General features: G+C 59.9%; 1 protein-coding gene across 1 annotated transcript; it reads left to right on the forward strand.

Moving 5' to 3' along the window:
- Nucleotides 1–14610: 14610 nt before the first annotated feature.
- LOC142417158 (corticoliberin-like) lies at nucleotides 14611–15003 on the forward strand. Its single transcript, XM_075517536.1, has one exon. It carries the CDS (start codon nucleotides 14611–14613, stop codon nucleotides 15001–15003), a length of 393 nt encoding a protein of 130 aa, XP_075373651.1.
- Nucleotides 15004–16857: the final 1854 nt, after the last annotated feature.

Raw genomic sequence — 16857 nt, forward strand, 5'->3', positions numbered from 1 at the left:
ACACGGCAGGGAGAGCCTGCCCTGCGGGATGCGCTCGCTCTGTCTGACGCTACCGAGGCAGGGAGGGAGCCTTCACCTCACGGGAGCTGGCGGGGCAGAGAGCGTCCTGCGGCCTCTCTCCAAGGCTAGTGTAACCCCCCCAAAGCAAGGTCTCCTGCCTGCAGCAGGGCTGCGAGGGGGAGAAAAAGCCACCACTCCCATTCCCCAGCTCCCACCTCTTGCTGCTGTGCGCCGGGGAGGAACTACCGTGCTCTAGATCCAAGCGAAGGGTTGGTACCAGAGGAGAGGCAGTTCTTCATATCTGCACGGAAGCTGAAGTTCAGCTCGGGTCACATCACGCTTCAGCTTAAGAAGCACCGAGCCCCTGTTTCAGTTCAGCAGCCACAGTGAAACGCAGCTCACCCAAACACCAGCTTGCTCGTGCTGAATCAGAGCTGCTCAAGACGTGGTGAGGAGCAGGTCTCGTAACGGTCTCCAGGAAGCTGTTAGCAGGCCAGAGCAACCTCAGCGGAAGGGAAGCCGGCCAGCACCACGAGGTGGATTTAGTCAGCAGAGGCTGTGACCCCTGTGGCTGAACACAGAGTATTTTCCTTTCCTGCATGATTCAAAGTACCGATGCAGCATCCTTGTGCTGGAGATAAATGGGCCAAGAGGAGCAAACCTACCCCTTGGCCGGGCGTCCCTGGCTCGGAGCCGGCTCCTGAGGGGTTAGGTAAGGCAGGCAGGCGCTGCCGGCAGCGAGGAGAGCGGGGCCGGGAGGGGGATGTTCTGCCAGGCCCTTGCCGAAATGGAGAGTCGCCCGGTGATAACTCAGTGTGGGCTCAGGTGTGATGAGCCCGAAATAACTGCCACCGCTCTGCGGCACGTTGTATAAATTCTCAACTAAATTTAAAAGAAAACACACGCCCGAGTTCCTGCAAGCGCTCGGCAAAAGCATGAGACCTCGGCTTGAAAGCCACGCTCAGAGCCAGCACTGACACTTGATTAGTGTCTGCTAAAAATAGCTCCTTGCGTAGGTGGAAGGAGAGCTCATAAGCACAAACACAGGAGGATAGGCAGACACAGGGTTTTTTGGCTGGGGCACCAGGTGAGCAGCGGTGGGACAAGGGACAGCAGCATCGCCAGGTCCATGGAGGAGCATGTCTGCACCCGGAGTCCTTCTTCTGGGCTGCAGCCGCCAGCACAGGAGCTCAGTGCTGGAGAAGCCCGGTGTCTTCTTTCTAGACCATGCTGAACCCCATGAATGAATGTTGCCATCATCCTTCATGCATACAGCTCCAGCAGACCTTGTTTGAGCAGGGCCGTTGGCCTCCTTGAGGGAGACAAGACCACCTCTAGGTCTTGAGCAGGGTTTGCCCCCAGGGTCCACTATGGGGGTGAAGATCCCACAACACTTCCTTGGCGAGAGGGAAAAGCACCTCTTCTCCTCTGGCATCCTTCATCCCAATCCACACACCCAACCTCCTTGAAACATCATGGATGCAGCTTCTCTGGGCCCCTGATAACAGCCCTTGATGGGTAACATGTAGGAAGTGGCCCTGGGAGTCGTGTGGATGGAGAAGAACTGGGCGCAATGGGGCTGTGACCCACCATGTAGAGCATCAGAGGGTGTCCTGCACCCATGTTCCATCCCATGGCCCCCATGAGCCTGTGATGGGCATAGACAGCAGCTGTAGGATACTCGGCCATGGGAGGGGAAGACAAAAATTGGGGTGTGAAGGGTGTGGGGAGGAGGAGGCATCACCAGAGCCTCAGACAGGCACGTCTTGTTTTGCAGCACTTCCAGGCTGCTGAATGCCACCCACGCACCCAGGCAGTCCCCAGCACCCATGGCCGGTGGCTGGCACACCTGTGATGGCACAGCAGAGTGTGGCACGGCCCCCTTGCCACCGCATTAAGGTCCAAGTGACCCACACCCTGTCCCATGGGCACGGCCACAGGGACCACACAGCCCAAAGGTCTCTGGGACCTCCCTCCATGCTCCCGGCGTGGAGGAAGGTCCTGGAGACATTTGCATCCAGGGCAATTCTTGCTTTTAGCCCAGTACATCCATAATTTTCCTCAGAACATCTGCGGTTTTCCTCAGCAGGTCCACATTTTTCTTCAGATCCACATTTTTTCTCAGCAGATCCACATCTTTCCCCAGTAGATCCCTATTTTGCCCCAGAAGATCTGCACTTTCCCTCAGCAGATCCACATTTTTCCTCAGCAGGTCCATGTTTTTCCTCAGATCTGCATTTTTTTTCCTCAGCAGATGTGCATTTTTCCTTAGTAGATCCTTCTTTTGCCCCAGAAGATCTGCACTTTCCCTCAGCAGATCCACATTTTTCCTCAGCAAGCCCATGTTTTTCCTCAGATCTGCATTTTTTTCCTCAGATCTGCATTTTTTTCCTCAGCAGATGTGCAGTTTTCCTTAGTAGATCCCTATTTTGCCTCAGAAGATCTGCATTTTCCCTCAGCAGATCCACATTTTTCCTCAGCAGGTCGGTGTTTTTCCTCAGATCTGCATTTTTTTCCTCAGCAGATGTGCAGTTTTCCTTAGTAGATCCTTCTTTTGCCCCAGAAGATCTGCACTTTCCCTCAGCAGATCCACATTTTCCCTCAGCACATCCACATTTCACCCTGGCAAACCCATGTTTTGCCACCACGCAGCCATATTTTACCTCAGCAAACCAGCCATGCGCCCACACCAACACTTCCCCCAGGGCGGGCTGCTCCCGCCACTTGAAAACATGGCGCCTTCCACTCCTTCTCTGCGCCCTGCTTGAGCTGGCGATGGTGAATTCAGCAGCAAACGCTGTGACTGGTGGCCTTGACCCCAGGCAGCCTCATCACCGCCACCATTGCCCTCATCCCCGGGGCCACGGCGCCATCTTGGATCCCCTCAGCCTCCCATGGCCATGGTTCGGAGAGTTCGCCAGACCCCTCTCCCCCACTCCACCATTACCAGAGCTACAAGATTGAATTTATTTTGTTTGCGACAAACTGCTGGCAGCAAACACGCCACGTCGGAAACACTGCGTGGGAGGTGGGCGGCTCCCCTCCCCGCTTCTGCCTTTCTGCCCTCCTGGCCGGGAGGCACGCGTGCTCCCCAGCACCGGCCATGCTGGCCGCTCACAGGCTGGGGTGGTGAGAGCAAGAACAAAAAAACCCACTCTTTTTTGCCAAGATATCAATCTAAGGCTTTCTTAGGTCGCCGTGGCCATGAGGCTGCATCACAGCGGGGCAACCGGTGCTGACCGCACCGCTGCTGCAGCCCTCGGCAGCACCGCTCTCCTCTCCAGCCCAAAAAGCCCTGGGCGAGTTATGCCTTTTTTTTTTTTTTAAAGTGGAAAAAAGAGCAAATGCGGTGGTTTGTTGAGCGGTGGCATGGTGCCCGGCTGCCACGGCCAAGCAGTCCCCAGACCCCGACCGGGAGAGGCGGCAGCCGCCCTCGCGCACCGCTCCAGCTCCAGCTTGCTGCCTCTGTCGACCAGCCCGGCCAGCACCGAGCAGCACTCGGGGACAGCTTGCAGGACAGCCACCCCTGGGGCAGCCACGCCGCTCTCCCCGCGGCCTCCTCGTGAAACAGGGGGATACTGGAGAAGGTGGTGGTGGGCAGAAATCCCTGTTTTCCCATTACGCACCCGGGCAATGCCAGACTTCCAGCTCGCCCATTAAAGTAGCCAAAAAACCTCCCAAAGGCATTTGATTTATTGGTATCCAAGGTGCCCGTGGGCTCCCCCGCCACGGACGGGGTCCCACCCCCCCGCCGCAGGACCCTTGGGCTTGGCAGCGCCTGCAGACCCAGCGCAGTGCCGGGACCGGCTTTGCTTGACTTCCTGCCCAGCGTCCGGAGCGACCCAAACCAGAGCGGATCTGACCAGCAGCAGAGGCTCTTGAACACCATCTCCTCATCGCTAAAAATAGATCGGAGCAGTTAAAAAAAAAAAAAAAGAAAAAAAAAAAAAAGAGAGAACAATATCTCCTTGACCATCAAAGAGAAAACACACTCATTTCGAGGCAGGAGCACCTGAGAGGAGAACTTTCGGGTTGTATTTTCTCTTTCTGCAGCAGATGGGCTTGGTTTTCTTTGAAATAGGTGAAATACCTTATTGCCTCCGGCCCGAGGTAACTGCCTGCGGCATCTCCAGGGCTGGTGGCTGCCCCGTTCGTGGGCTTGGTGGGGCTGGAAAGCAACCCAGTGATCAACCAGGTCAGAATAAACGACTCATTTTCCTTTCGAGCTCGCTACCCGCTTGTTTCCTATTTGTACAGAAAGAGGCAGAACTTGTGGGCTGCAACCTGCGCCCTCGCCCCAGCACTCATCCGAGAACTCGGCAATTCATTGCAGGAGTGGGCTGCGCTGACAAGCACGAGCAGCAGCCTCGCTGCTACCTCCCGGTGCCGGGTCTGGGCAGAGCAGTGTGCCGCGGCTCTCTGGACCTGGCAGCTCCATCCCACAGCTCTGCAGGGTACCACCTGGGCCAATTGCAAAAAAAAAAAAAAAAAAAGCTTAATTTCTGTGTATAATAAACGAGGAAATTTGTTGCAAACAACCGCCGGCAGGGCTTGCATTAGAAACACTGCTCTGCTAACAGAGGCGGTTTTTCAGAAGTCGGTATCAAAACAGCAATGGAAAATGGGGTATTTTTAAGCTGTTATATGAGGAGTATTTGAGACGGCGATCAGTCAATACATCCGACGCGTTACGCACGACCGTGTTTACCTGGTGCCGCTGGAAACTTTTTCACCAACACCTTAAGTTATATTCACGCCATCTCTTGCTGAAAGCAGTCCTTGGTCAAGCTCGCTCACCACAGAGACATTTATAAAAATCAAAGATATTTAAAAGACTTCATTCAACCAGTGAAGATTCATTTGACCCCATTAACCCGTAGACTGAATAATTGCAACATGAAGAGAAAGGGTTGGCAAAGAGGTCAATACGAAGATTCAAAGCACAGGAAAAACGTGGGGTCTGCCGCAGAGTCCGCGGCTCGAGCTTCCAGCATTTGGGATTTTATGGTGCGGCACTTGGGGAAGCTTCTCCCTGTTTTGGTAGTCCTTCACAAGCCCCACGCATACAGATGTCTCAGCCACGTTCCGAGCAGGGCGGTGCAATCGCCCCGCTCTTCTCGCTGGCTTTGCGCAGGTGGAGAGCAATATCTGGTGACTGAAGTCCTCAGCGCCGAATTTCTGCCGTGGCCAAGCCACCGCGGCGGATCCGTACCGATCGCCGGCGCGGGACTGCTCCACGTGTCGCACGTCTGGTCGCGGCGGGCCGGGGCGTGCGGGAGTTCGGTTATCGGCGATCACAGAGTTTTGCACGCACATTTGGTAGCTTTTAGCAGCCAGTCCAAGCTCATCTGCCTTTCTTTTCTAAGCCTTATCCCGAGTGTTTGATAAGGTTCGTTAGCCAGTAAAATTACAATGCGCCTCGAAACGCGGTACAAAGTCCCCGAAAAGCGGCAGCAAGGGCTTCAGGAGTTTTTCAGACGCTGTTTCATTTCCCAGTGCCCAGCAAATACATTTGCAAAATTGTGCTATTTCATCTACCTTCCTTGCTGCCACAATTGTTTTCATATTAACTAACGGGAAATAATTTTGTTGTGTTAACCATAACTTGCAGAGTCTTAGCTACAAAAGCAGCAGCACGCTGGCACGCCATAGCTGGGCGGACGGACAGCTATGAGACAGTCACGTTATTTAACGGACCGTCATTTTTTTTTGTCTGTAACACCACAAGCTGTGCCGGGGAAGGGTAGGTTTAGCGTGGAGCACCCGTGGGTGCAGGCTGCAGACGCGGGGTTCCCCGCCGGGTAGTAGCAGGCTGGCTCGTGCCAAGGGCCCCGGTCTCTGCCGTGCCAGGATCTGCTGGGTGCATCCCACCGCTGCCGAGTTCGGGCACCGGGGAAAAGCATGGGCGTTAAAACGCACGCAGTCAGAGCAGAGGAAGAAATCTTGGATCCCGAGTATTCCTTCTCTGCTTTTAATAAACCGAAAGAAAAAACAAAGAACACGCAAGTGCCCCCCTCCCTTCCTTTCTCATGCGAACAATAGCTGCGATAAGAGAAAAGGAGGGTTTGCGCAGCGCAGCCTCTCCACGCAGCTCGCTGAGCCACGCCAACGAGGTCGTTACAGGTACCGCTCGGTCCCCGAGCGGCCCGGGCTGCGGTGACTCCCTCGCTTGACACGAACGGGGAGAAAAAATAAAAGCCCCGAAAGGTGAGACTGCCAAGGGCAGAGTCCCCGTCCCATGGGGACCGCAGGCGAGCCCGGGCGAGGGCAGGACCCTGCGCCTGCTGCACCCGGGAGCTGCTCCGACACCAGGACCTCCCCTCTGAGCCCTGTTTGAAGGAAGCCATGTGGCTTCGTTGGCTAAATACACTCTTCAAATGGCCAGCACCGACCACCGACGCCGGTACTGCAGCATTTCCCGTGCTCACGGCTGCCTTTGCTGGTGCAGAGGGACACGCACGCTGCCTGCTGCGGCCGGGGAGGTTTTGTAGGTGGTTCCCACCACAGGGATCCCATGCAGATAGGTACATCAAGGCCACAGCGAACTCCCAGCGTTGCAGCTTTGCCCGGGAATAACGCAGGGTTTACAGAGAGAGCTGGGGAAGGTCTGGGCCGCGGCTCCACACCACCTCTGCCATTGCACGGGGTCTCCTGGAAAGGGGTGCTGCGGAAGCGATGTCCCATCCGAGGCAGCGAACCAAGCACAGGTCCCTTGAGCCACCCAGCTGCCTCCCTCCACCATTACCACCGCTCACCCGTGCAGCCCCATTTCAGCTCGGGAAGTAGCACGTGGGGGGTTTTACACCCTCCAAAGCAGGACCCGGCAGAGAGCCGGGGTGAGACAGGGACAGCCCAGAGCGCTGGTGGGGCTGAGGGAGAAACGCAGGCTGGAGCAGCCCGGGAGCTATCGGAGACCGCAAGGGCCGATGGAAATTGCCCTTCGCAGCGGTGGCGAGGAGCACGGCTTGCCCCACGGCTGCGTGTCCTCCGTGTACACACGCTGCTCCAGCCCCACAGGAATGTCCCGTGCCCCTCCAGACCAAGGGACGTTGCTTCAGATGTGCCTGGATCCTTTGGTAGCATCCGTATTGTCACGGCAGCCGGTTTCCCACCTTTGTTTCCCTCTGCTCTACAGCCAAAACGGCTCTTCTGGGCGTGCCAAGGATTAATGAAAGATCAAAATAAATTGCTCCCCTCCAGATCTGCTCTCTTAGAGCTGCGAGACATGGGAGCTGCTCTCCACTGCGGGTTTGGCCTCGGTGGAGGATCTGCCGGCTGAGCTGGAGTGGCCTTGGGGTGGAGGGGGATGCAGACCCGTGCCGCAGCCCTCGGTCGGGGAAAGATGGAGCTTTGCCCCGTGCTCTGGCTCCATTCAGAAACGCAGCATTTAGGAAACGTGCTTTTTTGGTGGGTGGGGTGGAAATGAGGGTCTTCTGCTTGTTGAACTGAGGAACGGGACCTCTTCACCCCCTCAGGGACAGGGAGGGGGGAACCCAGAGCAGCTTCGTGCCCAGGCTGGACCCGGGCGCCGGAGGATGCTCTGCAGCTCCCGCAGCCAGGGCATCCCTCCTCGCCTCCCTCTAACAGCAGCCGGGTGCTTCTCATTTTCAAATGAGTCGAGAGAACCACTAAAACACAAGAGTTGGGGGTTTGGTTTTCTTTTTTGGTTTTTTTTGGTTTGTTTTTTTTTTTTGCTTCACTTCTCTTTGCCGCCCTGTCTGTCCAGCGTGTAATGGAAATTTTACCACAGACGCTCGCGATGAACAAACAGGAAGCCAGCAGAAAGCGTGGCAATTCGCTGTAGCCCAGCTCAACCCAGCCGAGTGACAAGAAAGGCCATAAAAGCTGGCGTGGGGGTGGCAGGGTGGAGGAGAGCAGGCGAGAGGGGCCAGGACCGGGCAACCGGCACGGGGAGCCGGCCTCTGCCTCGCCTCCCCGGGGACGCTGCGGGTTCGCAGGTAAGGCAGGCGCTGCCCTGCACCTTCTTTTTTTCCCTTCTGCAGAACTGATTTCTAATTATTCTTGGAAATCCTCACCGCGTTTCTGCTCGGCTCCTTCTTGCAACGGGGGAGGTTGGGAGGAGTCTGCCGCTGCTTCATTGCTCTGTCCCAAACTTACTAAAACTTAACCTTGCTCAGAGAAACTAATTCTATGTGGCTTTTTCTCTTTTTTTGGTCTTTGCAAGCCCATAATACAAAGCTTAAAAAACCCCAAAAGCCAATCCCAGATTTCCAACAGAGGTATTTGAGAAGCTAAAGCAGTGCTGCGGCTCCGCAATCCCCTTAGTTCCTGCCTGAAAGATTTGTCTTTCCTTTGCTCCCGGGCAAATCCAGAGTCGCTCCGTTGAAATAGTCTTGGCTTCATAGGGGGTACCTAGAGGTGCATCTGGCTCAGCCCACACCATACACGTGGGGATGTGTTAGGACCCAAATGAAGCAAGAAATCCAGAAAGGGGCTAAAAATGGGTCACAGATTCCTCTGTGCCTTTTTCTGACAGCTTTCCAGGCCCGCTCACATCTTGCATGGAGCTTGTCGGTGCCGAACTTGAAAAATCCTTCCCTTTGATTTTGCAGTGAGTGCGCTCATTTTAATTGATCAGCTTTTAACGTGCATTTTTCCACACTTCCGGCAAATCACTCTGCCATGAGGCTGCCAGAAACAGCAGCCGGAGATCTCCTTCCCCAGAGGAGCAATTTTCAGCATCCCATAGCGTTAGGAAGCCGAATCGGGAAACCTCCCCGTTACCTGCAGGGATGGGCAGAAGATTTTTGTGTTGCCGAATTTCAAAATCCAGGGCAGCCCCCGCAGAAACGCGCTCTGCCGCTCGCACGGGTGCTGCCGCCTGCAACCCCGGGAGCCGCTGCTGCCGCGGGGAAGGAGACCTGCTCTTCCCTGCCTCGGATGCCGATGGCCCAAGGAATCGCAGCGAGGGAAGGGCGTTAGACATGAAGACAATCTGAAGATAATGAGGTGCTAGAGGATTTCCTAGGGTGCGGGCAGACTCTCCATTAGTGGTGTTTCCAGGACCAGGCAGCTCTCAAAAATGGTTAAGGCAGAGTTAACCCCGCGGCCCGTGCCAAGCCCGGCCCTTTTGGTCCCCTGAGCCCCATACGTGGTTCTGCACGCTCCCGGCCCGGGGCACTGCAGCCCTGAGCCCCGGTGTCCCCGTTTAACAGCGGCACTGGGTGATTTCAGCCCCTGCAGGCTCATGGAACCCGGTGCTCTGCATGGGACCCATGCAGCCAGACGCAGCCCTCTGCACCAGGGGAGCCGGGCTGCTCCACGTGCTCCCTCTCCGAAACTGTCCCCAATTCATTACGCGTGTTGAAATGCAGCCGATGCCTGCTCGAGCAGGCGCGCAGCCTTCCCGCTCCGTACGACCCCGTCGTGTGCTTACCAAGAGGCTCTAGCACACCCAGGCATGCACCTCCTTTCTTTTAAAACAAAAAAAAAATCCACGCAGGCCAGAAGTAGGGCCAGGATTTCACAGGACCCACATTCACGTGGTTACCCTACTCCCTGCTCCCGTCAAGGTAAAGGGCGAAGTTTTCCTCCACCACCGAACACGGGACCACGCGCAGCCTGGGCTGCTCAGGGGCACGGCGCGGGGCAGGCAGAGCCCAGCTGCATGGAGTCACAGCCCCTGCCACCGTCTGGTGGCCGTGACCATCCCTGCTTCTCCTTCCCGACCTTGCTAAGCCCGTGCATATGGCTTTACCGGAGATGGTTCGCACCGACCGCTCTCTCGGGGTCCCTGCCTGATGCCAGTCACGCTCCCAGAGGCCCTGGGCACCTCCGGCCATTCGCCTCGGTGGCTGGAGAGGGGCAAGTCTTGTATGCGGGGCACGAGCCCTCCTCCTGCCTGCACTTTGCCGTTTCAAAACCTGCAGGGCCACGAGCAGTTCCTTACAGGAGCAAAGCCCTTTGGCTGATGCAGTTTGAGTCAGAAGGAGAAGCCTCGGTGCTGCAGCCGTTTGGCTTGAGCAGGAATTTCAATCAAGTGACTCAAAGCCCACATGGGAGCGTGCAGGGCCGCGTGGCTGGGGATGTTAGGAGGATCGGGTAGATCCCACAGGCAACCCCACCGTCAAACCAGAGTCTGATAACACAGACAAAAATATCCGCCGCTGGCTGTTAGACCCACGGACACGGCCATTCAGCTGGCCCACGGCTGCACGTCCCCAGCCCGGGGACACATCGCTCCTCCTGCCCCTCGCAGCACCCGCCTGGGGATGCTGAGCCCAGAAAGAGTCCTGGGTGCTGCCATGAGCCACCCCGGCAATGCGCAATGGTGGGGGCGAAAACGAAGGGGAAAGCACGGAGAGTGAGCTGCCAGCCCGGCGCAGGCAGCGTGCAGGCAGGGGTTCAGCCCTGCCAGACACCCCTTTCCCTCTGCGACAGCCTTGGCCCTTGCACCAAGGCAGCTCCGGGGCAAAACAGCCGCCCACCGGCATCTCTTTGGGAAGGGGCTGTTCCACGCAGAGCCCAGGGGTCGAGGCGGGACGGAGAGGAGCTGAAGTGCCGCTGCGGGAAGGCAGAGCCAAGGGGCTGCTTCTCCGCTGTCTCTTCCGAATTCCTCATAGGCTGGGGGGGGTGTGGGCGAGCACATGGCGTGGGGCAGGGGGCACGTGGCATGGGGTTCGGCGGCTGCCCCAGCGAGGGGCACCTCGAGGACTGTCTGACCTGAGAATGGTGAAACATAAGGGTCAATCTCAGGTTCGTCAGCCCATGAGATGCCTTCTCCAGAGCGGGACGGGCAGCGCCGGCCCCCACCGGCACCACGGCCGCCCCCTCCACCCGACACACGGGTGGGAGCAGGGGGGCGCCGGGGCTTTGTCCGCAGCCGTTCACCGATACACGTGTGAACCCTGGCACGGCTGTTTGTGACGACGGGGAAGGACCGGGGCGGGTGCCAGTCCCCGAGGAGCAACGGGAGACAAGTGGCTGGCAAATCCCACCCGTTCCTTAGGAGAAGCTGCTGGAAGCTCGGCCGCACTTCGGTGCCGAAGCTGTCACGGTCGGCGAAGCAGCGGCTGCCGCGTGCGACTTGCTGTTCACGAGACAGAAGGCTCCGAGTGCTAAAAGCGCCTAATTAGGAGCCTCTCTGACTCCCACCAGCTGCGAGGCCGCCGGATCCATGCCTCTGCGAGCCAATGAGCGCAGCCGAGGGGTGAATTTGGCATCCCTGAAAGCATCATTAACACGTCGCTCCTCGCGCTCCTGACTAGAGGAAGAGACAGTGACATCCCTAAAGTGACGGTAATGAATCCCCAGGCAGCACGCGGGGCCCTTCAGCGCTGAATGTGTCAGTAATTTATGAAGGGAGCAGAAAAAAAAATTATTTTTTTTTAAATTTTTTCAAGTTGAGCTTCCTAAATAAAACACGAGTACAAGACGCACTTGTCGGAGTCACTGTCCTTCCTACAATTAAATGACTAATCCTATAAAGAACGCGGACCGAAAGAAAAATGGTCTAAAGCGTTACCAGCCCCAGTGCTGGCCGTGGGGGTAACAGATGAACCGAGCTGCATCTCCCCACGTCTGCTCCCGGCCGCGAGGGTGTCGGCGCAGGAGCAGCTCTCCCTGCCCAGAGCCGCTGGCTCGCTCCTCCTGAGCCGGGGTGGCCCCCAAAGCCCCAGGGGCGATGCTCCAGGAATCAGCCCCTCCTGCTGCAGCTCTTCCCCCCCGCCGCCCCGGGCCCTCCCAAGCGCTGCTTCTGCAGAGCGGCCCCGGGAGATGGGGGAAAAAAGAGTTTTGCAGAGAGAACCCGGCCCCGCATGCCCGGGAGCAGCCAAAATCGCTGCCGCTGGGATGCCTGGGCACAGCCGCTGCAGCCGGAGGGCAGAGCAGCCCCGAAGCACGGGCCGTCCCTGCAGCGAGGGCTCCATGGCTGTCGGTGCCCGGCTCTGCCGCCTCAGCTCCCGTGGCCCCGAGTCATCTGGGGTCACCTGTACCCCGTACTTGGCCTACCTAAAAATAAGCCCCAGATTCACTTGCATGCCTTGCACCAACGCTGCCCCACGGCAGAGAGCGGCTGGGCAGGCAGGGGAGCAGCTGGGTAGGCAGGGGAGCACCAGCACCCCAAGTCCCGACCTAACTGCGAGGAGACTTAAAACCATACTGGGAGCCCGCACGAGCAGCCGGGCAGCACGGGGGAGGCAGCTCCGTTCCCCCGTGCTGGGCCTCCCCAGGGCCGGGGCTCCGGTTGCTGGTGGAGCCGCTTTCTTCTCCTCCTGGGATTTGGGGCGGTCACATTTGCCCTCAGCACCCCCAGGTCTGGGAGATGCTTGGGAGCTGCAGGCAGGGCAGCGGCAGCCCCCGGCCGAGGGCTCCTGCCAGCGCGGCAGGGACAGGCTCAGCACCCGGCACAGCCGCGGCACGGGGTCAGGCTTCGGGGGGACGGAGGGAGAAGCAGGCTCAGGTGGAGTGCTGGAAATGACGGCGGTTCTCGATGATTCAGTAAAGAAAAGGACTTACACAATGCACCGCACACAAAGCAACTGGGAGGCGGATGCCCCCCCCTCCTGCCCGCCCGACGGCCGCTTTGCTTCTGCTAGGAGGTATTTTGCAGTTGAGGGGGTGTGGGGGAGCCCCCAGCTTGCCACCCCCACAGATCCCCTTAGCCCTTCCCGGTGACCCTCCAGAAAGCAGCAGAGCCCTCGTTTTTCGGGTGGCTCCTGACCTGGAGGAGGATGAGGGGGTGAGGTTTGCCATTCGTTCGAGTTCTATCTAATGTGGGTTTGGGTTTTGTGGGTTGTTTTTTTTTTTTCCCTTCTCCCTGCAATGTTTATTCCTCATGAGGGAATTTTAATTTTAGAGACGGCAGCGCTTTTGCAAGATGAAGTGATTGCTGAGCTCCAAGTGCCGAATGATGGAAGCTCCAGCAGGGAGGGAGGAAAAGGCAAATGAATCACACGCGTGAATCCCTCGGACCCCGATTTGCATCCAGAGGTGTGTACCTGTGCTGGGCGAGCAGGCCAGGGAAGAACGTGCCTGCTGTGCTCCATCCACCAAGGGAGGAAAACCGCGCTCCAGAAGCGCGTTTACGCTTCTGAAGTCAAGTTTTCGTCCGCATGATACCAGGAGATGAATCGCTCCGAGGTGCCAGGGCTGCCTTCCCCGGGCAACTTCCGAAGGAGCCACCGGTGCCGGCGGGGAAAACTTTCCCTGGGAAATGAAGCGTTGCAGGGCTCAGGGCCGACCCCGCACACGCGTGTGCGCCCCGGCGTGCCCCGCTGCCGCGGATACACGTGGCCCCGCGGGGACCACGATGCTCCGTGGGGGTTTCCAGGGGACTGAGCGTGGATTCGTGTCCGAGCGCCTGGAAACACGTCCCGGTGCGACGCGGGAGCGGGGGGCTCGGCCGGCTGGTCCTGCTGCACCCCAGGTGGGCCCCGTCACACACGGAGGGTCGGTCATGCACACGCGCACGCGCACACGCACCCTCACACCCCCTCATCTCCCAAACACCCCCGCCCCTCCCACACACAGAAACGCCCCTCGAACCCCCCCTGGCGCCCCCCTGCACACGCAGCCCTGCACACACCTCGCACCCCCATGGGCCCCCATACATCCCCCAAAACACTCGCCCCCCTCCCCCCCACGTACCCCCGTGTACCCCCAGACTCCCGCCCCCCACACACCCCCGTGTGCCCCCCCAGCCTCTCACTGTCTCACCCCCGTACCCCCGTGTCCCCCCGGACTCGCACCCCCACGTACCCCCGTGTACCCCTATGTGCTCCCCCAGACTCTCTCCCCCACGTACCCCCGTGTCCCCCCAGACTCGCACCCCCACGTACTTCCGTGTACCCCCGTGTGCCCCCCCAGACTCTCCCCCCCACGTCCCCCCGTGTCCCCCCCGGACTCTCCCCCCGCCTACCCCGTGTCCCCCCGCCCCTCCCTCCCGCCGCGCCGTTCAGCACCGCGGACAGCTCCCGCCGCCCCGGCCCCGCTCCTCGTCACGTGGTTGGGGGGGGCGCCCGCCCCGCGCCGCCCGGCTATAGCGCGGTCACGTGGGTCCCGCCGCCGCCCCTATATAGCGCGGAGCCGGGCGGGCGGGCGGCGCGGAGCTGCGGGCGGAGCGGCGGTGAGCGGTGAGCCGAGCCCGTCCCGTCCCGTCCCGTCCCGTCCCGTCCCGTCCCGTCCCGTCCCGTCCCGTCCCGTCCCGTCCCGTCCCGTCCCGTCCCGTCCCGTCCCGTCCCGTCCCGGGAATGGGGAGGTCCCACGCCCGGGCTGGGGGTTATCCCGTCCCCGGGGGGTCCCAGGTCCCGGGGGGTCCTGTCCCAGCGGCCGAGGAGGTCCCATGCTCGGGGGGAGACCCGACCCGGGGTGGGGTGGGGGTGTCTCATCCCTGGGTGGGGGGTCCCAGCCCCCGGGGGGGGGTCCTGTCCCCAGGAGGGCCCTGTGCCAGGGACAGGGGAGGGGGGATCCCAAGTGTGAGGGTCCCGGAGGGGGGAGGGGGGCTCTGTCCCCAGGGGGTCTCATCCCCGGAGCGGGGGGGGTCCCCCATGGTGTGAAGCCCCTCGGGTGCCCCCTGACCGCAGCAGGGGGGATGTGGGGGTCCGGGGTGGGGGGGGGCTCTTGCAGGCGTCTGGCCCCGGAGCGGCTGCGATGCGGGTCAGGATGATTTCGGCTGCCTCCGTCCTCGTCCTGCTCTTCCTGCCCTCGGAGACCTGCTCGCCCCTGCAGTGGCCCCGGGGCCCGTCCCGCAGGCTGACCCTGGCCCCCCAACCCACCTGGGAGCCCTGGCCGGGAACCCCACGACCCCCGGTCCCCACCGCCGGCCTCCTGCCCCAGAGACTGTGCCAGCCCCGTGGGGCAGAGCCCACCCCGGCCCCCCGCAGCCCGCGGGCGCTGCAAACGGGCAAGAGGCGAGATGGCAAACCCAACTCTCTGGATCTCACCTTCCACCTCCTGCGTGAATTCCTGGAGATGTCCCGGGAGGAGAGACTGGCCCAGAAGGCGCTCAGCAATAAGCTCTTGCTGCAGAGTATAGGAAAATGAGGGAGGGTCGTAGTGGTGGTGGGGGGGGGGGAGGAAATGAAGGAGACCGACCCCATAGCGAGCGGCCATGGCGGAGCGGAGAAGGGGGGGGATGCTGCTGCCCAGCTGGGGGCTGGAGCCATGCCCTGGGACCCCCCCCCCCGCCTTCCTCGGCGGGCTCCCCGTCGCTGCGTCCCGCGTGTTGCTCTCGCTGTTGTGCATTAAAGCTGCCCTCGTACCTGCCCCGCTGCCGTGCTCTTGTGCTCCCTTTCCCCAGCCTTACACGGGGGTGGCAAAGGTGACCCTTTCCTCTGCTCCCCCCGGAGGGGTTATCGCAGATTTCCAGCCCTCTCGAGCCATCCCCTTTGCAGACAGAGGGTTTGGGAATGCTTGGATGGAGCAACCATGGGTATGGAGCATCCTTTCCCCCTCCCCAGAAGTGCTCAGTCCCAAATCAGGTCTCCCCAAAAACACCGGAGCAATCCCGGATGCGTTCCTGGGTGACAGGCGCCGGCATAAAGCGCTCTGAGTGGTGCAGCTCACGTCTCTCCCGCCCGAGGAACGAAGTTCCTCGGGCGGGAGAGACGTGAGCTGCACCACTCAGCAGCCCCGGGAGCACGGGACGCACACGCGTGTGCACGCAGACACACATGTGTGAAAAAAAACCCACCATCAGCTGCACAGTAAGGTTGCCGTGGCATCGGAGGGGTGCGTGGTCAGTCCTGCAAGAGGGTCTTGAGTTGGTTGGGACGTGGCATGGGTGGTCGTGTCCCACCACGGCCCATCGGCAGCCTGTGAGGGCTCGGCGTCACCCGTGAGCCCATCGCCATCAACCGTGAGCCCATCAACCGTGCAACTACACACCAGCATCCCACAGGGACCTGAAGATCCTTCATCCTCCTCATCCTCCTTCCAGGGCTGTGCTAGCAGCAGCTCCGGTGCCGGCAACCAAAAATATCCTGGAGAGCAGTGCTGGGTCTCTCAAACCAAGTTTGATCTTCTCTGAAGCCGGTGGTTACTCGGGACAAAGCTGCTCCTCACGCTGCTAACGCCCTGTGAGCGCTTTGTGGGCTGGGTGGTTTGGGTTGTTTTTTTTTTTCCTCTAAAGGTACATTTTTCTCCCATTATGAAAAAAAAAAGGTAAGGAATATATAAAAGCAGTAATTACTGCAAGGAAAGGGAGGAACAGTTTGTTAAACCAGAGGCAATCACACACAGCCTGAGGCAGCCGGAGCAGAAGGAGGAGGAGGAGGAAGATTTGTACCCTGCTGCTTGCAGGGTACCGGGTGCCAGCAGCAGCCTAAGGCAGGACGAGCGCTTGGGGGTGGCCTGGGACGCCAGTGGGGGACAGCCGGGTGCGTGGGCCCATCCACGGGGGCTGTAGGGGACGTTTCTCTCTGGGAGGTTGCGTTGGGGACAGTGGCTTGGCCAGGCGCTGGTGGCTCCTGCCCCGAGAGGGATCCGGCGCCGTCTTGGGTGCCAGCAAGCTCCGGCTGGAGCAGCCCCGTGTCCTCCGGCCGCAGAGCTCTCCCGGGGCAGACGCGGCTTTGGCAAACGGGGTTTGCTCCAAGCCCCAGGCTGGGAGCTGCGCCCCGAGACCCAGCCGGGGCTTCTCCTCCTCCAGCGTCTCTGCGAATGGCTCCGAAAGCTGCCGCTTCCCGGCCTCGCAGCAAGTCTGTGCCTTTTAGTGTCACAGCTGGGGGTTTGGGACAAGGTTTAATGAAACCTGAGCTTGGTGGCTCTCGGAGGAAGACAAACATCCGTGTAAGAGCTTTCCTGCCTGTGCATCAGCAGCGAGAGCATCGCAACCCCCTCCAAGGGCTCCCAGCCCCCTCCCTCTTCGCGCTGTCCCCCGCACTGGGGCACGGACCCCCC

Source organism: Mycteria americana, chromosome 14 (genome assembly GCF_035582795.1).
Source record: "Mycteria americana isolate JAX WOST 10 ecotype Jacksonville Zoo and Gardens chromosome 14, USCA_MyAme_1.0, whole genome shotgun sequence".
NCBI lineage: Eukaryota > Metazoa > Chordata > Aves > Ciconiiformes > Ciconiidae > Mycteria > Mycteria americana.

Coding starts and splice junctions, on each gene's coding strand:
- LOC142417158 (XM_075517536.1), top strand. CDS start 14,611: ATGCGGGTCAGGATGATTTCGGCTGCCTCCGTCCTCGTCCTGCTCTTC.